Here is a 26,312-nt window from a genome sequence, read left to right as displayed (position 1 = left end):
AGTGAGCGCGAGATGGCCCATTGCTTTTCCAAAGTGGAAATCTTCACGAGTTTGGATCTGGAAAGTAGTGATAATTGGCCAGGAGCATGGGTCATTGGGTTTGAGTAATGTTCGGATTTACACGTGTTGATGAATTCAACATCAATGTTAGGCCCGGTGTCACTCCCACAGCGCGTCTGGAAATCGTGGTATCTGCGACAGCACACGATCCTGTTCTGATCTATGATGATTTTCGAACAAAGACATGATGAAATAGTTCAAATATTTCACTGATTCTTCACAGATTTTTCTCGAAGGCACATTGAGAAAGTTGTAAAATAGTTCCCGTGCACACATACCCACCCACACACCGCGGCCAAAATTCCACTTGATTTGTGGCCAAAGTTACGGACAGGCTGGAAAATGGTGTACTTAGCCTCATTTATGCTATATTTCGTCTGAATACTAAGGTAAGAAGTCTTGAATGATATCTCAAGGGGATTAACAGCTATAAGTTGCACAAAAATGATCCATCTATGCATGATCAAGCTTTTACTGGATTAACAGTCTAGTGCCTGAGAGGTGCATACACTCACACTCGCTAGTGGCCGGCGTTCGGATGCCTTGTCTTGACGATAAACGCCAACTCGATTAACTTGTCTTGTCCTCCCATATCTTCAAGAAGAGTTTCCAGAGGATCGAAAAAAGAATACCTTGCAGTCCATTTGCCAAGATCCTGGTTTTCAGGCCCCGACCGAATAGTCCAAGTCGTCCATCTTGGCGGATGACGCGCTTTGCAGCCTCGGTGTACGAGATCCTAGTGTCATTTACCTGACGATACGTCTTGACCACTCGCAAAGAGTTGGAAATCGTGTCTGATGAGACGGATGCACAGAAGCCAATGAAGGCGGCACGAAGTAACCACCATCCGATCTGATGCTGTCGAGATGGCTCGCTGATCGTTTCGGAGAGGAAGTTGTAGACAGCGAACCACGGATAATGCCCAACAAATGTCGCTGCAGCAGTTGCAAAAGCTCCCCACCAAAGACTTCCCACTCCATCGCTCTTTATGCGGTTTCTTAACAGTGCCCATCCTCGGGGACCTTGTGCTTGAAGCGTGGTCTTGAGTGTGTCAATAGGCGTGAGAACCATCCTGAACGCAGCTGCACATAGTGATGCAAAAACGGTCTTGATGGGTGATGGTAACTGCTTAAGATAGCCGTTGGACTGGAGCAAGGCTAAGATGCCAGCATTGGCTGCTGTGTCTCCGAAACGTGCAATTGGGCCTAATGCGAACACGTTAGTCATTGTCGGTAATCCGATTCATGTTCTGACCCTGGAAAAGAGCAGCGCCCATGCCCTGATAATAACGCCCGATTCCGCCATCAGCATATAATGTTTTTGTGGCCACTGTCAATGACGATCCATGGCGATACTGGTAGTTCATGATTGTGCGAATAGGCATCAACGAAAGGACCTGGAGGACCATTGCAGCTGCACCGCTGAGACCACCGCCCAGTGCCCGCTTCAGAGCACCTTTCAGGTCAAACTATCGATGCTCATCAGCCGGAGACCTTGCAAGCAGCATGGTGATCGGGGACTTACGTCCACATCATCGGCATCTATCCATCCTTTGATGAACACAGCAATCAGAAGCACCGCAATCAGGATCCAAAGTGCTCTCCAAGCATACCGCCATTTGGGTCCATCAGACTGGGACCCGCCACTGGTTGACGTTGTGTTGGAGTCGCGCCGCAGTGTTTCTGGGGCCAGCAATGGTGCGCGCTCATCGGGCCTGGACCCGTTTTCGACATCGCGATGGGCACTCATCATGGAAAAGGATTCACGTGCGTGTTTCCAGGATGAAGAGCCTGCATCGGGAATCGGGGTACATGTATGTATGAGATTCAGAGAGAGGTACGCGTTGATGATGACCAATCGCCAGTCATGACGTGTTCTCGGGCCGAGAACGCGCTTGCTTCCGGACCACATGTGCAGCACCAACTACCTTCACAGTACACAATATACCTCTACCATGTTGATGCCAGGAGGCCATGGATATGGCATGTACCCAAACCCATACTTTAACCAGACACTCCTTTCAGCTCCCTTTTACACAAATGCCGCCCGTTGTGTCCATTTTAGCATTGCATCTCCCAACCACGTGACACACAGAAAGTCTCCAGGGAGCCCCCGATGTGCAGTGCCGTGCCTTTGAAGGGTGAAAGATGTCGGGTTTATGCGCTGCCTGCCATTGCGCGTGTCGCCCTTTCGAGATCCTCGCTGATATCATAGTCCCAGATCCAAGCCATTCTTTGCTGTGCATTCTGTTGTAATGCACGCAGATCATCACCCACGTTTTCACCCTCGAATTCCCACAACATCCCAGCTTCCCGACTTGTTTTGACGAGCTTCTGGCTTCTCGGCCTGCGTACAAGGTCATATGCGGCGAAAGCCCTGCTTATATCGCCCTTAGATTGACATTTCGAAAGTAGCTGGCTCAAGATGTATGCGTCTTCGATACACATTCCCGCTCCGGCCCCTTGATGGGGCGTGCTGGCATGCGCAGCATCGCCGGCGAGGCAAATCAATGGGTTAGTGCGGTAATAAGTTGACGCCGGTGGGTGATCGAAGAGCGCCCAAATATCTGGTTTCTGCAAATGTTCCATGATCGATTGCACGGTTGCGCCCCAGTGCTTGAAATCATCAAGCATTTCTTCTCGCGGAGTTTTCACCACCCAATCCTTCTCTACCCATTCTGATCGCGACGAGAATGCGACCACTTTGGCCAAGTCAGCGTGGAGTCTTGAGCTTGATTGATCTGACCTCACCATTCATAATGGTTCCATTCGCTATCGGGAACGTTAACAGATGACCGTGGTACCCGAGATACATCTGCGCTGATTTGGGGACTATCGGACCCATGATTTCAACTGCTTTGGTCATTGGGATTAAGCCTCGATACGCATATTTACCAGAGAACACTGCAGCTGTCGCATCGGGGTCACCTAGAACAGCTGAACGAGACTTTGATTTGATACCATCGCATCCCAGGACTGCACTATGAGTTGCAGTCGTACCGTCGGCAAAATGCAGAACCGCATTGCCTGACAATGTCAACGAGAATCATCTCAACCAAACGCACGAGATCTTACTAACCTGAGCCATCAGCAGCCTCTGTAATATCAACCAACCTTTTGCGGAACTGCGCAATGCCAGCTGGAATCAACTTGACTAGTTCCTCCAAGAAGCGCGCGCGATGTACACCCCCTCTTGGCCCTTTCCCGCGTGATGGTATGTTAAAAACCTCCTCATCAAGACCGATATTTTCCTTCTCCAGCCTGTCCAGCCCTATCCCATCTCCGCGGCCGCTCATTAACCATCTCTGATCTCCCACACGCATCCTCATCCATATCGGTGGATCTGTTGGCGCATTACCTCGAGAGCACTTCACATAGGCATCTACAATGCGCGAATCAATCAGACCCATCGTTCGCACCATCACAGGCTCAAACCCAACACCCGCCCCAATCTCACCAAATGCTGATGCCGACTCGTAGAGCGTGACTGGAAGAGCTGGAGCATGTTTGAGCAGTGCAATTACCAGGGTTAGGCCAGCGATTCCTCCGCCAATAATTGCAAGGTTGGGCGACGGTTTAGTGTTGGAAGATGGAGTAGACATGGTGCGCGTTTGGTGAGGAAGTCAGGTAGGCACTTGGAGATGTGTTTTAGCCGGTTCACGCTAGGCAGATATGAATGGACGCGTATCCAAGGTGAGTCGGGGCTGAACAGAGCCGGGATATGTTCAAGCGCAGTGGAAGAAAGCGAAGGGGCGGAGGGATGAATTATCATTGTTGTTTCGCCCCACATGTGCACTGTCAGCATTAGAGCTGCCATGCACTCTAAATCATTACCAGCTCCAAGCAAAGCCTTTCGCAAAACGCGGCAAATATCAAGAACGGACTGTTATTTGTACTGCAAATCATCTTTCCCTTATTAACTCCCAAAACCATTCGCGCTCAGTAGTTTTTTTTTCCACTGCCAGAAATTAATCTGTACTGCGGCCAACCCTTCTACAGAACTCTGAAAGATCCTTTAATGCTGCCACGGCCGAATTCAAACCAGAGCAGCCAAAATCAACTACGCATTGATTTCTCCAAGTGTACACGTTGACATTTACTCTCAGACTCGACGCTGTCGGTATAAGTATAGTAGCAGCTGCAAAAAAACTGCAATTCTAATCCTAGCCAGCTTGACAGGAACCGTCCTCTAGATTAAAAAAAAACAATGAGCAATGAGCAATGGGTAGGCTAGTGAGGAAAGACTCAGTATCCAGCAAAGGACTTTTTGTTTCTCGGGATAAGCCTCAAAGCCCATCAGCCAGGAACAAAAGTAACAATGCCGGTCTCAGAGCCAAATCGTGCAATCATACCGCAACACTTGCATCCCCAGCACCAAAATACCCAAATTATATAATCTTCTCACAACATCACCGCTTACACCCCACCATCACCATCGGCCAACCAATCCGTACTGACAAGGACCTCAGGGCTTTTAGATATAAAGCTGAGTTGATACCGGCAGGACTAGATTCTGTAGGTAGGAGAGTGGTGGATGTTGTGGGAAGGGAAGGGAAGGGAAGATTGGAGGGGAAGGGAAGATTGGAGGGGAAGGGAAGATTGGAGGGGAAGGGAAGAAGGGGGGTTGGTGTGAATGCTGGGATTGAGTGGGTTGGGGGATGGGTGGATTGATGGGGAGGAGGAGTTTTGGGTTGGGTTTGGAGTAGGACGATTTGCCTCTGGACCTAGTTCGTATTCTCGGTTTGCGTTGTAGTAAGACTATTTACCGGTATAGCCCAACATATAAACAAACACGCCGCATGCGAGACCGCACAAGCACACACTCAGCCCCTGCCATCACACACAGTCCTATCCACATACCCCCCTCAGCCAAAACCACATTCAACCCACCAGACACAGTCAAACCCCCTCCAACACCACCCCACAAGCTCAAACCCACCTTCCCCACCCCCCTACCCTACCCCAAATCCATCCTCTCCACTTCACCCTCTTTCCGCGCCCTCCGCGCCCTCTCCTTGCGCGCTCGCCTTGCATCTGTCGCCTTCTTCTTGGCATCTAGCGGCGTCTTGGGCGTTGGAGTTTGTATGTGGTGGGGTGATGCTATGGCTATTTCGCGCCGCTTGGTGGCTAGTTTTTGTCGGCGACGGTGTTCCATTTTGAGGAGGTTTTGGCGTGTGCGCTTGTCTGGTTTAGTGTGAGTATTGGGGGGAAGTAAGGAGGAGGGAAGGAGGGGTGGTGAGTTTGCAGGGTGGTTTTGAGATATGGGGAGGGGGGGGCGGGGTGGATGGGTTTATGTGAGTTTGTTGGGGAGGGGAAAGGTGAGGCGTCGTTCATTTTCATTTCGATTGAATTGAGATGAAAGAAAGTAAAACTTACTCAGCTTCTTCCCCGCCCCCATCTCCAAATTCTCAACCTCCATCTCTTCATCTGCATTTATCTTGGCATTCGCATTCACATTCGCACTTCCAATCTGACCTATCACAAACCGCAGCCAGTCAGCCCTCTGCAACCAAGAGATCAACCACCAGCATTACCAACACAGACGAGAGTCAAAAAATAAAATATTCAAAAAACATCAACTCACCTCCGCCACTCCCCAACTCCCCCAACACAGCCCCAAGTACCCCATCTAGCCCATCTGTTAGGGCGCCCACCTTCCTTCTGTCCCTCCTCTTCCTACTTTTTGTCCGTTTAGCGGGCTCCTGTGCCTTGCCTTGCAGCTGTACATTGCTGCGCGGATGGCCGTTGGTATTGTTATTGCTGTCGTGACCAGGATCGTTGTTGTTAAGTGCCGAGTAACTTGACTTGGATTCAGCTTCGCAGTCAGAGTCCGAATCAGAATCATCTTTTATATCTGAAGCTTGATTTTGCTGTCTGGATGTGAATGTGAAACTTGGTGTTGGATCGATTGGGACTTCCAGTGTGGGTGTTTGTGTTGGTGTCGGTTTCGCCATGGTGGTGGACGAAGACATGGTTGTGGATCACGTTTATCTGGGTAAGATTGTGTCTTTTCTGTATCGCGTTTGTAGAGGATTCAAGCTACAATTTGAAGTATGCTTGTGGATGTTTATTGCGGGTGGAAATTGGATCAACTGTTATCGCATGCAGCATCAAGTTTTCCAGTTGCCGTAGCAGTAGGTAGGCAGGCAGTTGCCAGTGGTGAGGAGAAACTTGTGCGGGAAAACTTCGGCTAAGGCATCTTTCTCCGCTAAGCCTGATTGGTTGTAGAGCCGGCGCATTACCTTTCTACTAGCAAATCCATTACCGGCACTACGCTCTACATGCATGCATGCGTTCCCGGAATGCGAGGGTTGGAACATGTCATTATCTAACGTACGCTACCGTCTACCCAACATTGCTTATATCCTGTACTTTTTCTTGGGGAATGAGAGCCAGTAGTTCCATGCTATACAAAGGTGATGATTGAATATGTAACGTAGGTCGGTCCAAAGTGAAGTGCTGAAAGAAAGAAGGATGTGAACCAGTGAAGCCCAGAGCCCTGGGGAACAAAGGAAAATACATGCATGCTAGCAGACTGCAGCGGCGGTGTCATGTTCCCAATACCCCAGCATACTGGAATATGAAGTGTTGGTGAAAGCTGAAGTGCAGAAGAAAAGGTTCCATGAGAATCATCAAGTTCGTTATAAAAGCAAATGACCCCGAATTCACCTTGGTCAAGCGGCGGGTGAAGCATAGCGAAGCCATCTTTGCCCATTCAGACCAATGTGATTGCAATGTGCGCCCCAACTCCCCAATATGCCCAAGCCTGAAGCTGTTTCTAGCTCCTGTTAACCGTTTCCGTTGACAACTCCAGCAGAACACACTAAAGAACAAACGAAATATTCCCGTCCATGTGGGGAGCTCGAGCTAGTCCGAGGCAACAGGGACGTCACCATTGGCATCATCGTCGTCGACAAAGAAGCCCCAGAACAGCACCTCGTGGTTCTCGCGACCTGTGAGTGCACCACCGTAGACGTCGGCGCACATTTCGATGGGAACTTCGAGCTTTATGCAGCCATTACCGAGGAAAGTGAAGAGAAGCCACGAGTCGTAGGCAGGGAAGGCACCTTGATCTTCAGGCTTTCTGCTGAGGATGCCACGGTTTTGTAGCGAGGGGGCCGACGGCAGGCGGAAGGTGTGATAGGGCAGCGTCTCCATGGAATCGGCGACGTAGAAAGAGTTATTCAGTGCGAGTTCGATGTTGACCCAGGGCGATTGGGCAGTGTCGTGCTGGTGCGGCGAGGCAATGGCGGCGGCGGCGGCGGCGGCGTCGAGAGGGGAGGTGCGATGCCTGTGGAAGCGCAAAGTGCCAAAGCGCAATTCGGCGGGCTGGCCCAGCAGGTCAAAAAGCTCAGTCGAGTATAGGCGGAAGTAGCCATTGTGTAGGCCAGCCAGGTTGTCCTCGTTGTTGTCGCTTTCATCGTCATCGTCATTGTCGTTGTTGGCATGGGCGTGGGCGATGTCGCGGCGGCTGCTGTCGAGCGATAGGCTACTCAAATGCTCCTCGAGGCGCTTGCCTGCAGACTCAGCGGCGTTGAGCGAGCGGCGGATGTACTTGGGGGTATAGCGGTTGCTGAGGTCGGTGATGGCCAGTCGACAGGCCTGACGGCGAATTTGCTCAGCATCTTGTGTGTGCGGCGAACCATGGACCTGGCCTTGGTCGGCCAGTGAACTCAGCAGCCCCGCCTCGAAGTTGCGCACCAACTCCTTGAACTCGCGCATGACCTGCGCTAACCTTGCATCGCGAGGCGCAGGGTCGCCCTTGAGAGCCGCCATTGGACCCAGGGGCGGGGGAGGGGAAAAGGGAGGCGGTAGGCGAGGAAGTGGGGGACGAAGAGACTTGTCTTTGTCTGGCTGTGTGTGGTGTCGTGCAGCGGCGTGGTTGTTTGGAAGCGGGCGTTGGTGGGAGTCGGCACGGCTGGCTACCTACGAACGAGCCTGCGAGTTCTGGGAGGGAGAGTGGGCAGACGGGCGGGCGGACGGGGCGGGCGGGCGATGCAGCACAGCAACCCAGGCGGTTTAGACAGGCGGACGGGCAGGCAGGCAGGCAGGCAAGGTAGGAAGCAGCTGAAGAAGGGACTGTCGAGGACGAGGCTGGCTGGCTCGCTGGCTGACGCTGGGTCGTCGAGGGGGCTCGGCTTGTGGAGCGTTGGCTTGCTGGTACGGGTACGGGTACTCTAGCAGAGAAAAAGCAGCAACAGAAGGAGATGGTGTCTAGGTATCGTGTGTACCGTCTACCGTTTACGGTGTATTGTGAAAGGTTGGTGCGGTCCAACACACGACCAGGACTACTACCTACTGCCACTACCGCTACCGCTACCGCTACCACTACCGCAACTACTTTTGAAGCCAGAGGGGAGGGAGGAGACAGACAGGCAGGCAAGCAGGCAGGCAGGCAGGCAGGCAGGCTGGCTGGCTGGCTGGCAGAGAAAAGCAGAGCGTGCAATTGTCTGGAAAAAAAAAAGAGACGGCGGCGTTTAGAAGAGTACCTAGGCAACCGGTCGTCGTGGTCGTGTCTTGCGTTGGCCGTAGCGAGGCTGTGAGATGAGATGGATCAACAGCGGTGGTGGCGGCGTGGTGGTCGAGTATGCCTGCAAAGGCATAGACAGGGCATCATCAGGTTGACTAGGTAAGGACTTAGGGTGGAGTGGAGTTATTCCCTGGAGAGGCCCAGAGAAAGGAAAGACAAAGAAAAAGGTTTCCTGGGCAGCAGAACAGACGCTGGCTCACCAGAGAGCTTGTGCAGCCAACCAGCCAGCCAACGACCTAGCCAGACAGCCAGCCAGCCAGACTCGCCAACAACAACCTCCACGGCTGCGAGCAAGATTTCGCTGGTCGCGCATTCGATGCCCCATCCCATCCCGAGGCCCTCTCCCCCCCCCCCTCCTCATCATCCCAGCCATCGGCCTGCAGGCAGGGGTGAAGTCAACTGTCACTACTGCTCTTCCCCGGTCCAATCGCCGTCACCCTTCGCCAGCATCTCTCTGCCTTACTGTTACGAGCCCAGCCTGGGCCCTGGCGCTACACAGTAGTAGCTACCTAGACCATTCAAGGGCTGGTAGGGACTAGGCAGAGAGAGAGAGAGAGAGAGAGAGAGAGACAGAGAGAGAGAGAAAAAAGCTGGGCATGGCATGGGGCAGTATCTCTTGCATGTACTGTCCCTCTTACATGAGTTACTACACACTACAAGTACCTACCGTACCTACCTACTCCATGCTCCACGGCTCCTTCCAATCTAAATGAGCTACTCTGCGGCTCCTTCCAAGCAAGCAAGTCGTGCCTGCCTTCCTTCCCTCTTGCTCTCACCCTCGTTCATTCTGTTGTTGTCTGCTCTGGCTGATCTCTCTTTCCCTTCCTGTCGTGTCTCCCCTCTTCCCCCCTTCCCCAGTCTTCTTCCCCCAACCCACCAACTTTCCTCTCTCTCTCTCACTCTTCACCTCTTTTTTTGAATACATCATCTAGCAGCATCAGCACCTACAAAGGTCACGTCTTCTACCGCTTCATCCTGAATCGTCCCCCACCGCGGGGCCCATCGCTTGACGCTCGCCAGCGCCTCTGATGCAAATCTCAGCTCAGAACAGCCCAAGCGTCAGGTTGTTCGTCCTTGTCCGTGGCGCACATCCAAGACACCATCCAAACTGTCGGTACCGACTACCAGGCCAAGCTGCATGGGTGCGTAAGCCCTCTGCAAAAGAAATATCAACTTCGGGTTCCAGCAGGAGTCAGCGCCTCGCCAGCGAACCTGCTGCATCACGTCGGCCCGGGTAAAAGTGCACAGAGCGGGCCGATCGGACATGGCCCATTGTCGTGACTGCTCATTGCGCACAATGCGGTTGTGGGCACCCTGAGAAGCTCGTCGGGCACGGGATAGGAGGTACAATACTCTACATGTGGTAGGGGACAAAGCTATCTAGGAGTACTGTAAAATCAGCAATACGCCGTCCCGCCATACTCTAGAGTCGAGCCTCGCTCAGCGCGGGCGGGCTAGCCAGATTCCCCAGAGCAACCAACCAAACCTGATAACGTTCAGCTCTATCAGCTTGTGCGCTTGCACCACCTTCTTATTCGTACGTAAACTCAACTTCCACCCCCACAGATGCCTTAGCCTCACCGTTGTTGTGAACCACTCCCGACTGGCCACATGCAAGCGCGCAGCCATGTTAGCAACGCAACGACTCACGACTTGCCACCCCAAGCTTGTGGATTTCGATGAAACGGAAGCTAATGTTTCCTGCTTTCCTTGTGCTGGGGATTCGCCTTCGGTGAGGGCGCCAAAAGCGCCAGGTTCTTCTCAACACAGCACGACTATTACTACCGTCTACGAGTGCATTGCAACTACCCCACGTCTTGCGCTTGATTTAGCATCCATGAACCATGGCCATGTCTCACGCACGCACAATGTCCGTCATATGACAATGAGACAAGGGCGCCAACCCCACCCTACCCACTCTGCTTTTGGGGCTACTGTGGCCCGTAAAGCCCGTCGTTTAACGCTGTGGCCTCATTGGCTAGCTGGCTCCCAGCAACGTCCAAGACCGATCGAGGCGCACAACGAAGATCTTTATCTGCATGTCTTTTGAGTCGCGACCGTAGACTACCGTATCCCAAGAGTGAGAGCCACTTGGTCGGACATGGTAACATGTTTGCTTGGGAAACAGCCATGTTGCCAACGGTAGTCTTGGGCGAGATGGATGATGCAAAGACTAACGAGATACAGGCTTCCTTGGTCCATCGTGGCATCTGTGTTCGTCCCTCTCAACTCAACTCTCTTTTGCTCACCAACCAGACGTACAGTCCATTGCAGCCTAATAGAGTGTTGTAGGTTGGGCGTTAAACCAGGACGATCTCGGATGTACCTACCGTACATAGATGATATGTCTTGGATCAAGATTAGGTCATGTCCCAACTACAAGGCTCGCTTGGTCGATCCAGTTCATGCCAGAGCCAGCTGATCATCTGGCAAGGTGATGAACGAAACATCACAAAATTACGCCTATTATTTCAATTGCTAACAACCATGATCGATCATGGTATGATTGATCATACAATGACAAGGCGCATTTCACTAACAGCCTGTTCCGCCCCAAAGAACACGCCTCTTCACCCTTGGAATGGGTCAGTACAGTCATACTTGGCACAAGCAACATGGGCACCTAGACAAGTATACTGGAACCATACGCCTGCTTACTACTCTCTTTCCCATGGACTGAGTCGCTTGTGCACGCACACAGAGCAATCGGCTGCGGTTGTATGTCATGAGCAACTGTACTTGGCCACATCGCGGGCAAGGCCCGTTGGTGACTTACATGCTGCCACAGCTGTCAGGAACATCTGCCGAACCACGAATGTATCGGCCTGTTCGGCCCGTTGTTCTCATGGCTCGATTTCGGCATTGCGGTCAGGCTGGGCGACATGTGCATGGGTCCACTAGGAGTGGAAAGAGTGCACGTGACATTTGGTGTGCCTGCCATGTTGGAAGATTAGCTTTTCGTAAGAGGGAGGAACGCATAAGATTTAGTGCTAGATATAGCTATCTGTTGAATGCGTGATTAATCAACGACTAACGTCAACCCGGTCACATAATATGCTCAGTAGACTTGGCGTGCTTAGCAACACTAATCACATCAAGCGCACTAGTTGGGCACTATTAGTTGTTTATCTTACCCGTTGGCCGACGACGATTTTAACAAGAGACCTCACTACAATGGAAATGCAACCTTCTTTTTCTAATCCATCGCCTCCTTTGAAGAGCTGTCTATCAAAGGGCCAACAGAGCCACAGAGACTGAGACGCCGTCTTGATCCACCATGCACCACCACTGAAGAAGCTCAATTGAAACTCATTTAAGAATACGACTGTCCTCCACAACATTCACGCCCAACAAGAGACATTCCTCTAAAATTCCACAATATATCAAAATCTTGCAAAATGTGACCTCACTCCCTCATACCGGTACTACAAGATTCTCGCGCTTTCTCGTCCTGCGCGATACGTGAAGACGGTAATGTAATCTACAATTCCACCTCCAACTTCAACTACCCCCCACCGGCCACCAGCGAAACAAGAAAAAATCACTTGCGATTTTCCTTCTTGCACTCTGAATTTTGCTAAGTAGTGAAATCACACGCAGCCTAACATACAAGGTACAGTTTACGCGTCATGGGTGGGAGTGGAAAGGGGCTTGGAGGAAGGGGAGAGTGGTGTGTCTGGGTGAAATGGTACGAGGATTCGATTTGTGACAGAAAGTGACTTCGCATCGTGTGTTCAGGTCAGTTGGAATGTGAACACGCATATTGGCCTGGGATATCTGGAGGAAGGCTGTGAATATGCGGTGTTGAAGAAGAAGGTGGGGTTGAGAGTGTGAGGCGAGGGGGAAATCAAGCTAGGATTTCACTCTGTGGGAGGACAAAGTGGGCGGCTTGTTGTTTGCTTTTGAGGGAGTGTTTAGCGCCTGGTTTAAGGTGTACATGTATCGTCATTTCTGGAGATTTCACTGCCGCGATTAGTCTAGAATGGGGCTTTGTCTACGGGAGCGTGATGAGTATCAGAAGCAGGACGTCCAGGTTTCTGGCCAAATTGTTTCGAGTGGGTATGAAAATGTGTGTTGACAGGATTCCTGCTCTAAACTGTTACGGATGAAGAAATATCATCAGAATAAAGGTGCGGTAGAGGTTATGGAATGCTTTTGATAAATGTTAAATAACATGATACAATATGCGAACAAATATTGACTAATCCTACATGACCTGTTGCATCTCCGCAGGAAGTCTTGGTTTCGCCTCCAACTTTGAGCTCTCAGCGAAAGAGAGCTCCATGAACGCCTAGCTAAGCCAGATGGGTAGTATTAAACAGCCGATTACCCGTATCAGTTGTACCACTTCCAGTAAACTTGGTTTCAGAAACCCGAAGTGCAACGATATCCACGCGTCTATCCGCAGAGAGCGCTTTATACATGATACTATCTCTATGCAAACACTGCGCTTGCACAACGCCCGCAACGATAACGATTCGTATCTCAGGGCGATGAGACCGTATAGCTCCAATACACTCTATCACAGACTTCCCTGTATTCACCACCGAATCCACGAGAATGACCTGCGCTTGGCCGTCGAGATGATGAGATTGCAGGTCTTCTGGGACTTTGACGTGCACGTAACTGGCACGTGGGAAGGCTTCGTTGACACCCAATGCCATGGGATCACCGCCACGCATCAGGGATACAATTGTTGTTTGATGTTCGTTTGCGAGCTGAAAGCCGCTGGTCGGACGGCCGAGTACGTGTGAAATGGGACAAGGTTGCAAGCCAATGATGCGGGAGACGAGTTCATGCGCAAGGTACCAGCCGGTTCTTTGGTGGGCTTTCCGCAGACTGGGACCCTGGACAGCTGCATCGCGCATTGGTGTAGCCAGGAGCTTCGAGGCTGTTTGTGCCGCTGTTGATATCGCAAGTTCGGTTGGCTGTTCCGTGCGAGCTAGTAGAGCGTTGACAAAGTCAAGTTTGGTTATATCGACCAGTGGTAACCTTCTAGTATCAAGCCTTGGTGGAGCCGAACTCGGTAGCACGACCTGAAGCGCACAAAGGGCTTCATTTTCTATTGCGTTGGCGAGTGCGGCTTCCATGGACTTGCTCCTTGTGCCTTCCTCAGTGACCACGACAACAGCGTGGTCCGCGGCCTGCAGCATTTTCATATCGAGCGGACTATCTCCAAAGGCCCAAACCCTCTTATGGTGCTTTCTTTGTAGCTCGGTAACGATCTTAGCTTTGGTTGCCGCCGTAACTACCAATTTATCGACGATACGTCCTCCAGCCATTACCGCCACCGTTTCCTGCAGGTTTGCTTTCTCAAGCACAATCTCCCAGATGCGTCGATGACCACAGCTAACGATGATGGCTCCGACCCTGGGTAGATCTTTCACAAGTTGTAGCAATGATAAGAATTCTGAGTGTATGATTGTAGCCGAGGCTACCTGCTGACACACATTCTCGTACGTCTCATCGTCAGCTACTTCTTCGTGTAGGAGCGTGGCTTGCCGAAAAGCAGTATATGAATAGCCTAGAGGGCCACCAAATAGCTCCTTCAGTGGACTTGCGCCTTGTTTACAATGTGGACCGTGGGCAGGAACGATTTCCCAGAACATTTTGCCTGTATCCTGAGACGTAATCGTTCTGTCACCGTCGATGACCATGACCGTCTCCGCTTGGCCGAGGTGGTGAAAGACAACCTCATCTAGCTCGTCCATTGTGTGGTCATCGTTATACTCTTCGTCGTAGTTATCGAAATCGTGTATCAATTCCTGGACCTTTCCTTGCAAGATCTGATCGATAGAAACGACCGAGAGGAAGATACCGTGCTTGTGGCACAAAGGTGAGAGCCTATCCAGCTCAGCTTGCTGCCACTTTGATAGGTGATTGACCGAAGATAATTTCCTCTGCCTCCTAGCATCCTTGCTGCAGCGTTTTTCGATGATCTCTGGAGGAACATTCAAGTACACGATGTGCGTGTATGTCGCCATGTCGCTTTCGGTACAGACGACATTTCCGAGAGAGTCGTTCTCCGTCCAAAACATGAAGTGACCCGTGACAATCGCCGTCTTTCGGCTCTCGACGCAGTCATTGTAGACTTTCTTGATAGCGAGCTGTCTTAAGTCTCTTTTTCTTTCGTCATCCAGCTTCTGAAATGCTGCTAGACCGCCAGGGATCTGCTGAGCGATTATCTCCGATCCTTCATAAAAGGAGTAGCGCTCAGCATATAGAACTTTGCTTAGTTCCGCCAGAAGAGTTGTCTTGCCCGATCCGGGGATTCCGTAGATACCAATGACTTTGGGACCTTTTAGCTTAGCAGAAATGGCTGCCTCATCCCAGCTTCCTCCTGAATCGCTGGCCGGGTTGATTGGATTCATTTGCGCAGCTTGAGAAAATTTAAGAGATCAGTTACGTAGATGGTCAGATGTCAAGCTTTTGGTATTTGATGGCTAAGGCTGTTTTCTTATTACCGGTTAAGCGAGGATATCTACTCTAACAGCTCATAGAACTGCCAATATTTCTGTCTCTTTATACATCTATTGATTGTCTCCTTGATGGATTGCTTGATGGATTGCTTGATGGATTGCTTGATGGCTGCTTGATGGATTGATTGCAATCGACGCACCCTATCACGGAAGAAGCGGCCATATCCGTCGTAACTTGCGACAGCAAGCCTTGAAGGTTGCAGGATCCATATGGTGACGCAAAGCCACTTCTTCAAGCTTATGATCTTTGGCAGGGTTGACGACTTCGCACACCGAGCGATGATCGACGCCGCGGCAAAAGCGAGCTGCCATGCGATAGAAGCTCCATCTTGAGGTGTATTTGGCTACCATGTAACCGTATACAAGCGAGTTACGCCATAAGTAGAATGGTGGTGGCCTTATGATTGGATGTCCATCGTTTTGGGCGCGCAGTATCGCGAAGAGGACGTCTGATGTCTCGCTGAGCTTCTGCCATCGGGTGTGCGCGGCGCGGCGTTCTCGAAGCTCTTCGCGCATTCGAGTGCGGTACCAGGAAGGTGCCCATTGTTGGCTGAGCTTCAGCATGGCAAACCACCGATGCAGGGCCATGAAGGAGTAGGTGTTTCAAGACGAAGAAGAGAGGTGGGATACAATGTAGGAGATGGTAGGCTAGAGACAGCGCCTCGTTGCATGTGAAACAGGCACGACAAGGATCGTTGGTGGCTTTCGGGCTCGACTGCTTCTTGGCATTTAGAAGCATTGAGTCATTTCGACTCACGTGATGAATTTCCTACGTCATGGTCTATGCATCAGCATCATCCTTTGCTGCTTTGTGACGGTGCGTTGTGGTGAGGTACTTTGCCAGTTTGTTCACGCTGTCACGCAAACCAGCTGCTGCCGGTAACTTCTTTGCGCAAACGCTATATCTTGTAACCATCCTTCCATCAAATCGAATTTGTCTGTGCTTGGACTGCTGTCAAGCGTAGGCATACACTGATACTGAACGGCCAATACTAAATGTAAAGCAAGCCTGCGTGCGTGTCCCTGATATCCCCCGCGCAGATCTACCTAAGCGACGGCACGGCCCGAAGCGACATTGGTGAATTAACTTATAGTAGTTAGCCTGATAGCATCATCGTGACGACGATCAATGCCCGTGACCACGGTCTGCATTCCTGAATCCAGCGGTAAGTATCTTAGTATTCCTTCGGTTCTTTGCGGAAGCATAGGAGTAGAAATCCTCCACCATAATTTTCTGTGGGGTGAATGGGCGACAGGGTGCGTGAGCTTTTGTAGGCCATAGGTAGTGGTCAATTTTGAGCCATGGATGGGAGGACTTCGCACGCACAACTTCACCCGTCACGTATATACGCGTACTCTGCTCTATGTACCTTAGCGGGTTGTATCCCATTTGAGAGACTTAAGAATCCGTCGTTAGGTGCAGAACCACAAGAGTTGTGCGATAAGCCACTGAGACTCTACGTTCATCTATCTGCGTCAATGTGGTTCACAATCGAATAGACGACATCTCGAACAGTGACTGCGAATTTTGCCGGCCTGTATATCACTCTGCATTTTCTTCTCTAATGCTATTAATAGCACAGCTTGTTCTTGGTCTTGAATGCCTAGTTGAAAGGACTTTGCAGAGACATCCAGCATGCCTTTCCCCACAGAGCACTCTTGAATTGCTGTCGTAGCTGTCTTGCGATCGCCTGTCCCTGCCTCTCCTATCGTCCTGCGATCAGATACCAAGTTAATTCCGAGATAAGAGAATCGACCACGGTCGCATGAATCCATTCCAACGCACGCAAAATCTTTTTCGACGCATCGTGACCAACGGTATCGGGTCCCACAATTCTCAGGCGACCTCACCTGCTCCTGCTTTACCGTTCCAATATATTCCTCTTCTCTGTGCTTCATTGAGGTTTGAACGCGGCATAATATATTTCGAGTGCTGAAATTCTGCATCAGCACATCTGGATGGTCGAGGTTATTTTCGAAGTATTTGAGGTAGAGCAAGATTGTTTGGACTAAATCCACGAGGACAGAATGTTACATTGATTACACCCATAACAGCACCTCTTCAACACGAGGTCGTCATATTTCAGTAGCCGGGTGATGGAACTCCGTCACTGGCGACAGGTTGAAGACGATACTTTGATCGATTGAGATAGGTTTTGGATTGCGCGATGGGTATCATTGCTTTTGTGGACTTCAAGTACCATAAGCAAGACCAATAGCTTAGATCAATTGACCCTCTAATGGGTAGGAAGTTATAGACAACCTAGTATACTTCATCTTCAAGATTCCATCATAGGTTCATTAGATGGTGCAACTGAACGCATACTGCGTAAGCAGATGCCAGATTACACTTCGATTACATGCCTTTTCCATCCTCTTTGCTGTTTTCGTGGGTAGGGCTGGCCCAAGAAGAAATGATTGTGGCAGGTGTCAAGAAGCTCAGGACGGGTTGGCATATCTTCTGCGTGTTTCCCATCCCTCTCCGGGAATTGCTTCATTTCTTCGTCTGTATTGATCCTGCTCCCATGCTGCTTCCACTTCTTTCTGGGCGATCTGTGCTGCTTCATTCTTGCATTCTTTCTTGGATAACCTGACCAATCCTGTACCATGTTGTGACGATCGATTACAAGCCTGTCGCACCATATGCTTGCGTTGTAAGTGGTAAAAGACATTGTAATCGCTTGATTTGTTGGTGATGCTACTATATAGCCTACAAGACGTCGCTTGAAAGAGCGCGGCGACACATTGCCAGTGTCACGACCACCATGCTCATTGAGGCAAGGGGTCGCATTCATTGCCTAACATCATAGTATCACTGAGACGATCGGCCGTGTAATACCTACCTAGCTCCAATCAACAGGTTCTCAAAATTTTGTGTCCAACTCCCATTCAACTTTACTGTCATTTGCCTTCGCGCGTGTCGCGCCCAATCTCTGCACTATGGACACCGTAATCGCTGCTGAAGGTGTTCGTAAATGACAAAATCTAATGCTGAGCTGTTAGCAGATATCTGGGAGCAGGATCCTTAGGCATATCCTCTCTACTCCAACTACAGTCGATATTTCCTATGAGCTATTTACGCAGCTATTAGCAAGCCCTGAGATGTTTATAATGACTATCATACTTTAAAGTCAGATCCTGCTGCTCATTAGTTGTGCGTGGGCTCATAAGGATTTCGGTGCTTCATTCAATTTTACCGTAGTGTTGGGCCAGACCAGATCCACATACGAACCTCATGGACGTTTCACAACACAAAAGAACATCTCGTATCAGAGTATATATCGTAGATCCTTAAAACATGACAGCAAGCTGTTCTACACAACAAATCTATATTACGGCGGGACCGAAGATGTTGCAGTTTGAACACACAGCAAAACGCGTGTGCCTCTTGACTATTCCTATGATAGATATGAGCTATGTATTTACTGCGTACTTCACTATCACGCCCGTTCTCTTCGACTTTTAGGAGTATAGGATTTCTCTTAGCGAGTATAAGTGACACCTCCTGCATTCCCGCACATGTACCAACATGCATGGTTAAGAATCCTCCTTCATTACTCCTGAATCCTTCGCTGTTCTTGACTTTTTTAGCTCATTCGTGTCTCCGCGGCACTGCTTCCCTTCCTGGTCCATAAAAACTACAATCTACAGGACTTCTTAAGCACTTCGGGTACCCCGTTTCTACCATATCTTATATCCTCAATCGTTATAATCATGAGCAAAATTTTATTGACTGGTGCTACCGGCTATGTCGGTGGCACAGTACTGTCTGAACTTCTCGCCAACACCGCCCCCCAGCTCAAATCTCTCACATTAGACCTTCTTGTCCGCAACGAGTCTCAGGCAATCATTTTGAAAAAATCGTATGGGCATCGCATCAACACAATCATATGGCAGGGCCTACACGATACGATCTTCATCGAACAATTGGCCGCCAACTATGATATTATCATCAACACAGGATCTGGCTTCATCGCAGAAGGTGCTGTTGCTTTTGTGAATGGTTTAGCTCAACGAGTGGCAAAAGACAAACCCGCACCCTGGATGTTGCATATATCCGGATGCACAAACCTTGCAGATCGTCCACTATCACAACCGTCTGTGCCATGCCGAGAATGGAATGACGCTAGAGACGGGTCGAGGATCTACGAACATATGACGCTTCTTGACTCACAGGACCCGTATCCTCAACGAACTACCGAGCTGAGAGTGCTGCAAACTGCATCTGTCACTGGTGTTCAAGCAATCAGTGTTAACACTCCTTGCATTTTTGGAGAGGGAAGTGGCTTGTTCAATAGGCAAGGGCTGGTTGTTCCTCTTGTTATGATGTATGTGTTACAACACGGCTATGGCTTTCGACTCAGCGACACTGCCAACTTCGACCGTGTTCATGTCCTTGACCTTGCCGAGATTTATGTCCGTCTGGTACAGACTATATTAGAGCGGCCTGATCGCGGCGTTGGGTATATTCCTACCGGCCATCACGGTATTCTCTTCGCGGAAGCCGGTCGAGTCCTTATCGAAGAGATCAATCAGAGATGCCTTGACGTGGCTTTCTCAGATGGCGTTCTCCCACGGAAGGGCACTCCGAAGGAAAAGGAAACCCGTCTTGTCTCCCTCCGGGAGATTGCCGATGAAATCACAGCAGGACAAATCGACATCGCAGAACGTGGCTGGGCCGGCCATAAGGCTACGAAGGCAGTTTATGCGCGTGAGATTCTAGGTTGGTGTCCCCAAAGGCTTGAGGACGCTTGGCAGACCACATTCTTGGACGAGCTTGTCGCCGTGAAAGAGGGCCGGAGGAAGTTGACAATGGAGGGTTGTATTGGAACAACTCAAATAAGCTGAATTGTTATTGCCCACTCAATCTTGTCTTTATTCTTGTAAAGTAATCCATGTAAACTGTTCCATAATCTCTGGTTCTTCATCTATTTCTCTCATGTTGCTCTTAAAGTGCATTACTTGATGTCTGAAGCATTATCCCGAAGATAGCATTTCAACATTTTGCAGTGGCAGCTTTTTCATGGCCTCTTCATGCTCGATATCTCGATGTTCGTATCTTTGACTATTTCAGGCGTTATGATTGCCTCCTCGCTACCATTGCCAATCTCTGTTACATCAGTAATGCCATACATGCGATTGCTCAAAGACTTATGGACCAATCCACGTGAAGGCTTGAGTGCAATGGCATCTTCTCGCGACTGCTCCTTCGGATCCCGGTAATTAGAGTAGCCGCTACGACTTGGACTGCTCCCCCAGAGTTTCGGAATATATGTGGTCAGTATGGCTCTGAATGTGGACGCCGAGTTGCAGATGATCGCTTCAATGAGCAAGTGTTATTACCATTTCATGGACTGGCCAAGCTTGGCCATAGAACCACTTACCAGCATATATTTCAATACTGCACCAATTCAGTGAATCTGCCATATAGTACCAAGTATCTGCGTCATTGGCGAGGAAGAGCACGTAATACAATCGCACACAGCCAGCTGTTGTCTCGTCAGCTCCTCAAGTTATCTCATTGGGGATTCAGCGTACCCGCAACAGCGATCAGGCCAACACATAAGAGTGTGCACAAAGCCACTTTTTGTCGTCGTGGCATTTGAAGTTTCCACACAATGGACAGCGGTAGGACGTATATTGCGATGTCTTGAACGATACTAGGGTCAGGAATGTGAGAATTGAATCAGGGCAAGTCCGAATCAACATCTCGAAAACTCACTTGATGATTCCATTCGTATTGAAGAACACTTGTTGGGTGCTCTGTGGAATACACTTCTCGGGGTTTCGAGCCTGGCCTTGGAGATCCCAGAATAAAGACGGTGGTGTGCATACAAAAAGCAAGACGAAGAAGGTCACAATGCTGAGCACGGCAACTGACGCCATTAGAACATACACTATCAATCTAGTGCCTTTTCGTGGATCTAGTTCTCGGTAAAACACGAGGATGCTGAATTTCACGAGGCAGATTGCCACAACGTAGAGAAGTCGAGTTGCTAGATTGGCTTTCAACATGGGTGTAAGATTCTGAGTGGGAATGTTGACCGCTTCATGCGCCATCAGCATTCAGCATACCGTTATTTCAGATTGAAATCTCTCACTGTGCATGCCAACTCCATACCAGCCACCTGAAGCAGTACATCAATATCACAGCCTACGAAGTTGGATTGGAGGATGAGCAACTCACATATCATATTAGCTACTGATAGTAATATGGTGAAGAATGTGCCACTGAGGATTAACCCTGTGCAATATGGGGTTAGGCAAGGTTGTGGTGCGGTGTCAAGGACATTCTCACAGTCATCCGCAGTCAGTTTTGAGCGTAGCAGGTTCCAGCGTACATGGAAGCGCAAAAATACGACGATGCTTGAGATAATAATAAATGGGATAGCAACCATAAACATAGACGCCTGCTTTGTCCCAGGTTCCAATCCGCGTGTATGCCATACGTGTGTAGTGGCTTTGTACATGTACACCGTTGCCATTACTGACAAAAAAAATCAACTGAATATACCAGAACAGGGTACTTGCAACCAAAGCAATTTTCACTGATTTTTATGTGCCGCCTTCTCCTATGAGTGTAGTATCATGAGGCGATGCTCTCTGGCAGATGCGATCATGGAAACGGATGGGAAAATGAGTACGTGCCACGGCCCTTCTGGTGGCTTCAGGCAATCCCTTCTTGTTGGCAGTTTGAAGGAAGTCAATGCTAGAATACCGGACCCGCTCTCTCAACTGTGCCGCGCTCTTGGCAGAATCCTTCCGAGCACTTTTGTTGGTACCATCTCGGTTCTTGTGCCGTTTCGACGGGTAGGAAAATGTCCCCGAGCCATTCATGAGTCTTGACTTCCGCTGTGAACATGTAGAGATCATCTGTGAATACCGGAAGGAATTAAATGCCTCTGTCATCTTTGCAGTCAAGTCTCAACCCCCCGACATTCGGGTATAGGAGGACGTCTAGCGGCAACCAAGCCCCACTGGTGATTTCCCATGTAGCAATACCACTACTCACGGCATGTTGCAAATTCATGTGCTCTGAATCAGCAATATTCGCTCATCTAGGTTGGCACGGGGTAAACTGAAGCGTGCGCCTCACATTTTCCTACATACAGTGCAGGTGGCGTGTGTGAATTCATATCACATAATCATGAAATCTGAACGGCTCAGTGAGTGCTGGAAAATCTCAGATGCATACCATCTAGTTTGAATAGCAGTCTACATGTAAATCGAATGTCTGCTTGTGTGCTGGGAGATCATATACTGTACAGCCAGACGACAGATTTGTTCTGCAACCGGAGATACACAACATTAAAACGCTCATTTAGCCCAATGCCGCAACGAGAATTGTCTGCAGCTCACACAAAATCTCTATTGAACATGTCAATGATGAGTTGCTAAATTAGTTGGGATCTACTGCAGGCAGCAGCAAACTGCGGGTATCATGCGCCCTGAGTTCACTTTTGTGGTGACGCAGGAGGGTGAATACGCGAAAGTTGAGAAGTGCATACTAGTGGCTGAGTATTCAAGGGACTGCCAGTGGGCTTCTGGAGCGTCAAACCTCGAATCTAAATATTCGATTTGTCCCGTGTAACATCACTCTTCTTCGTAGTGTCATGTATACTGTCAAATTGAATAGACTGAATAGTAGTTTGTTAGTTCAGCAAGGAGCTTAGTTGTCTTACAGAACCCACTAATTAGTGCCTGATGGCAGTTAACGACCAGTGTGAAAATGAAAGAATACCCTCTCGCGGGGCTTCTATTGAGGGATTCACACCCCAAGTTGATCTCTCACCTTCTCCTCACCATGTGTGGTGTTTCGCATAGTACGGAACACTAAAACACTTTCACAAACGTCTACTCAAAACTCCATTGGTATCTCATCGGTGTCTCTCATCTGCTCAAGCAGATATGACGTCTAGAATAATTACAATCTCCGTATTGTACGCTAATGCCTGATGTCCGAGCATTGAGCCAGATCTGGGGGCCATTGCTGCCATCATCATGCCATGCACACAACACTCAGTCTGCCAATGCCTCATTCAGTTTTAATCCTTCCAGAAATTCGGGATAAAAACGGTGGGCTCACCATCAGCCTATTGCCCGATTGCGGTCAAGTCCGGTTGAAAGATGTCCTCCTCATGGACCGCTTTGGATCCAGTGATCATATCTTCTCGCAAGCCATCCTTTAGTTCCATTGAATAGCACCGACTCTTTCTCCGATCCGGAAATGGCACTGGCTGATCAAATGCTGTATCACTAGAGCATTTGACAACTCGCTTGAAATTCAACATCTCGATCGAAGGATAACGCTGGTCGATTACATTATTCTATTCCTGTGTTCACTTAGGATCAACTCGGCAGGAGCGATGCTGGAAACTTTGGACTTACAGTTGACTTTTCCTGACTGATATTTCAGTAAAGCTCACATTGAGCAAACTAATGCCCAAAACTAAAGATATTTCGCATTCAGCTCTATCTCTAAGCGAAGGACGTGACACTGTTTGTGCCCAGAAGCGCGTCGCTATCATACATCAAATTTCTGCAATGCGCACGGCAAGAGTGTCCCCACACACACGATCGAAGGACCAATATGCTTCTTGGCGTTGTGGGCGCATCATTTCAGTGACTTGAATACGAAATTTTGTGAAAGGATACTGAACATTGCCAGCGTCATCGAGATTACTGTTCCATTTTCAATCGACAGGGAAATCGGCCTCATTTATAATATCCTGTTTCTATACAAATATTTCCGATCCATAGATCTCCTCGACAATTGAGTTTCGCGACATATCAAGACTGTAGGCTGAGCAGCCTCGGGGGCAGCGCCCCCAAAACTTGATAGAAGAATTGTCATCAAATAATGCGAGGTCTGAACTCAACATCCCCACCTCTGCTGCTTGATTTTCATTCAATATTTATTCGGCAGTCATCAGGTTGCTGTCTATATAGGAAGGGTTTACATCTCTTGCACGGTTCCCGTGCCATGCGCAACGCCGTGGTTCTCACCTGGCGATAGGAACAATTCAGCAACACTCTACGTAATTCCTTTACAGTGTATTTGTTAAAGCGCCAAATTCAAACAAATTCCATGTCTATATCTGCAAGATCGGGCTTTTGACTAAGCATTTAATATGAACCCAGGATGACTACATTCAATTTCTGATGTCTAGTCAGCCAGGCTTCTTCTGGCATTCGCCAATACCGGAAGAAGGCGAACAGGCTTTCGATTTATAGGTGGAACCCAATTGTCGCTCATACAGTCAGCTATCATGACATGGTTTCTTCTTTAAAGCCTCGGGAAAGCTTCAAGGCCCAAAATCACCAGAGCCTTATGAACACCCCCAGCTAATTGATCTCTCAGTAAACCTGAAGAATCTTGGTGCAACCATCCTCTCTGGGCACGCCTAAGCTCTCAGTTCCACACCTCCTACATGACTTACATTTCATTGGGACATCCCTTGGCTACAATTCTCTGCATTCAAAGCTGCAATTATAATAATCGCACGGTCGTAGTTAACGACCCTTCAACGAGCTTAATTCTTCGCATCGTTTGCAGAATCTTGTATAATTCACAATGAGCCAATCCGTAGGTAAGGTTCGCCTCATTTTCTGGTGATATCATTGGTATCTCTGCATATACTTAGTAGCTCCATGTATACCGTCCTATTATTCACATGACTCCCCAAGTCTCAAGTCAGCGTCCATGGCAGGGGAATTCCGGGTGATGCTCATCAACGGCTTAGTTCAACAAAGTAAATTTTTCATACAGCACTACGGAGAGAACAAGCTTGACCCGATCATGTTGAGCTTCGGTAGGTTTTACGATCACAAATGACACTAGACGGGATGTTGCCTGGTCATACATGGGGAGATCAGTACTCAAATGAGAATCTTCAGAACGTAAATATTGACATAGCAGGCATTTTGGGCACATGAAGGTTGATTGGTCATTCAACTTTTGAGCCATGATAGGAGCGATGGAAATTCGAAACATTATTTTGAAAACATGATTTTGGAGACTGAAGCTATCTGATTAATATGTGGGATAGCATACCGAGCTCAAAAGCCATGTTCAAGACGACCATGTGATATCGCTTGCGACGTTTCTCAAAAAGAATTTAGGAACTACTAATGTTGCTATCAAAATCGTGATCTTCTCGCAATGCTACGTGAGACATGACCTAATGTCTTCCTAATTTTTCGTCAACGGCCATCATCAGTCGCTGCGGGGGCTTTGGGATAAATTTTACATGTCTGTGGTGCCTAAAGGTTTTTCGGAGAATCTCGGGTCCTAGAATAACGATCACCTGTACCCAACGCGGACTTTCGCTAGCTTGATAGAATTCAAGCAGCAGCACTACAGTACAAAACCGGTTTACAGTAGCCATATTTATCTAAAATAGACCAAGAAGTGGTTTAGGTAGAAGAAGTAAACCTAAATAGGGTTTATTATACTATGTATTCCATAAAAGTAAACTACTTTTATTTCTACTTCTATTAATCTACTAGTATTAGTAATAACTAGTTTCCTACTAACTATTTAAGTATTTTACCCCTCCTTTCTTTAATCTTCTTCACCACCTCTACCACCACCTCTATCACCACCTCTACCACCACCTCTATCACCACCTCTACCACCTCTACTACCTCTACTACCTCTACTACATCCACTACATCCACTACATCCACTACATCCACTACATCCACTACATCCACTACATCCACTACATCCACCACCTCTACTACCTCCACCACCACCACCTCTATCACCACCTCTATCACCACCTCTATTATCACCACCTCCTATTCGTAAAAATATTATGACTCATTATTATGTTATTTGTGCGTATAGCGTAAAGCTAATCTTCTCTACCCCTTTTAGTCTTAGTTAGGTATTATAGCGTATAATAGATATAAAACTACTTTTTATACTTAATTTAAACTACCTATAATAAAAGTAAACCACCACTTTAAACCTATTTACGGGTATACACGAGGTCAGTTTACACCTATATAGTAAACCCCTAGCGTACCATTCTATAGTAAACAATTTTTTACCGTAGTGCAGTTTGAGAATGCTTCGTGGATTTCTATATCCAGCCAGCCTGAACATGTGCCGGTACGGCTCGGAAGGAGCCCTCTCTCCGACCGCTTCTCCTCAGCAATATTTGGCAATTGACCGTTGCTTTCTAGCACTTGCCGCCTGCTCTGTTTGTCACTTGATGTTCCCAGGCAATGGCAGAA

At 48.9% G+C, this 26,312-nt stretch overlaps 11 protein-coding genes across 11 annotated transcripts; 3 read left to right on the top strand and 8 right to left on the bottom strand.

Annotated features, from left to right (window-relative positions):
- Window positions 1-630: 630 nt before the first annotated feature.
- On the bottom strand, window positions 631-1,809 carry IAQ61_007837 (uncharacterized protein; the record flags this gene model as incomplete). Its single annotated transcript, XM_003841964.2, has 3 exons — window positions 631-1,265; window positions 1,315-1,528; window positions 1,585-1,809. The coding sequence occupies 3 exons, from the start codon at window positions 1,807-1,809 to the stop codon at window positions 631-633; spliced, it is 1,074 nt and encodes a 357-aa protein (XP_003842012.2).
- Window positions 1,810-2,216: 407 nt separating this feature from the next.
- Window positions 2,217-3,661, bottom strand: IAQ61_007836 (uncharacterized protein; the record flags this gene model as incomplete). Its single annotated transcript, XM_003841965.1, has 3 exons — window positions 2,217-2,761; window positions 2,811-3,086; window positions 3,139-3,661. The coding sequence occupies 3 exons, from the start codon at window positions 3,659-3,661 to the stop codon at window positions 2,217-2,219; spliced, it is 1,344 nt and encodes a 447-aa protein (XP_003842013.1).
- A 619-nt stretch (window positions 3,662-4,280) lies between these two features.
- Window positions 4,281-4,730, top strand: IAQ61_007835 (uncharacterized protein; the record flags this gene model as incomplete). The annotated part of the gene is made up of 1 exon (XM_066097755.1): window positions 4,281-4,730. One exon carries the CDS (start codon window positions 4,281-4,283, stop codon window positions 4,728-4,730), a length of 450 nt encoding a protein of 149 aa, XP_065952252.1.
- Window positions 4,731-5,016: 286 nt separating this feature from the next.
- IAQ61_007834 (uncharacterized protein) lies at window positions 5,017-6,265 on the bottom strand (the record flags this gene model as incomplete). The annotated part of the gene is made up of 3 exons (XM_066097754.1): window positions 5,644-6,265; window positions 5,436-5,534; window positions 5,017-5,243 (listed from the first exon to the last, which is right to left on the bottom strand). The coding sequence occupies exons 1-3, from the start codon at window positions 6,029-6,031 to the stop codon at window positions 5,017-5,019; spliced, it is 714 nt and encodes a 237-aa protein (XP_065952251.1). The 5' UTR covers window positions 6,032-6,265.
- Window positions 6,266-6,926: 661 nt separating this feature from the next.
- On the bottom strand, window positions 6,927-7,835 carry IAQ61_007833 (uncharacterized protein; the record flags this gene model as incomplete). The annotated part of the gene is made up of 1 exon (XM_003841967.1): window positions 6,927-7,835. One exon carries the CDS (start codon window positions 7,833-7,835, stop codon window positions 6,927-6,929), a length of 909 nt encoding a protein of 302 aa, XP_003842015.1.
- Window positions 7,836-10,216: 2,381 nt separating this feature from the next.
- On the top strand, window positions 10,217-10,639 carry IAQ61_007832 (uncharacterized protein; the record flags this gene model as incomplete). Its single annotated transcript, XM_066097753.1, has 1 exon — window positions 10,217-10,639. The coding sequence occupies one exon, from the start codon at window positions 10,217-10,219 to the stop codon at window positions 10,637-10,639; it is 423 nt and encodes a 140-aa protein (XP_065952250.1).
- Window positions 10,640-12,884: 2,245 nt separating this feature from the next.
- On the bottom strand, window positions 12,885-14,960 carry IAQ61_007831 (uncharacterized protein; the record flags this gene model as incomplete). The annotated part of the gene is made up of 1 exon (XM_003841969.1): window positions 12,885-14,960. The coding sequence occupies one exon, from the start codon at window positions 14,958-14,960 to the stop codon at window positions 12,885-12,887; it is 2,076 nt and encodes a 691-aa protein (XP_003842017.1).
- Window positions 14,961-15,212: 252 nt separating this feature from the next.
- IAQ61_007830 (uncharacterized protein) lies at window positions 15,213-15,656 on the bottom strand (the record flags this gene model as incomplete). Its single annotated transcript, XM_003841970.1, has 1 exon — window positions 15,213-15,656. The coding sequence occupies one exon, from the start codon at window positions 15,654-15,656 to the stop codon at window positions 15,213-15,215; it is 444 nt and encodes a 147-aa protein (XP_003842018.1).
- A 1,495-nt stretch (window positions 15,657-17,151) lies between these two features.
- IAQ61_007829 (uncharacterized protein) lies at window positions 17,152-17,740 on the bottom strand (the record flags this gene model as incomplete). The annotated part of the gene is made up of 2 exons (XM_003841972.2): window positions 17,152-17,331; window positions 17,429-17,740. 2 exons carry the CDS (start codon window positions 17,738-17,740, stop codon window positions 17,152-17,154), a joined length of 492 nt encoding a protein of 163 aa, XP_003842020.2.
- Window positions 17,741-18,782: 1,042 nt separating this feature from the next.
- IAQ61_007828 (uncharacterized protein) lies at window positions 18,783-19,916 on the top strand (the record flags this gene model as incomplete). Its single annotated transcript, XM_003841973.2, has 1 exon — window positions 18,783-19,916. One exon carries the CDS (start codon window positions 18,783-18,785, stop codon window positions 19,914-19,916), a length of 1,134 nt encoding a protein of 377 aa, XP_003842021.2.
- Window positions 19,917-20,089: 173 nt separating this feature from the next.
- On the bottom strand, window positions 20,090-21,472 carry IAQ61_007827 (uncharacterized protein; the record flags this gene model as incomplete). The annotated part of the gene is made up of 7 exons (XM_066097752.1): window positions 20,090-20,388; window positions 20,453-20,557; window positions 20,607-20,728; window positions 20,791-21,115; window positions 21,170-21,196; window positions 21,256-21,312; window positions 21,367-21,472. 7 exons carry the CDS (start codon window positions 21,470-21,472, stop codon window positions 20,090-20,092), a joined length of 1,041 nt encoding a protein of 346 aa, XP_065952249.1.
- Between the last annotated feature and the right edge of the window lie 4,840 nt (window positions 21,473-26,312).

The sequence above is a fragment of the Plenodomus lingam genome, assembly GCF_022343315.1.
Source record: "Plenodomus lingam strain CAN1 chromosome Unknown contig_3, whole genome shotgun sequence".
Classification (NCBI taxonomy): domain Eukaryota; kingdom Fungi; phylum Ascomycota; class Dothideomycetes; order Pleosporales; family Leptosphaeriaceae; genus Plenodomus; species Plenodomus lingam.
The sequence above is the reverse complement of the archived record's forward strand: the minus strand, read 5'-3'. Positions and strand labels throughout refer to the sequence as shown.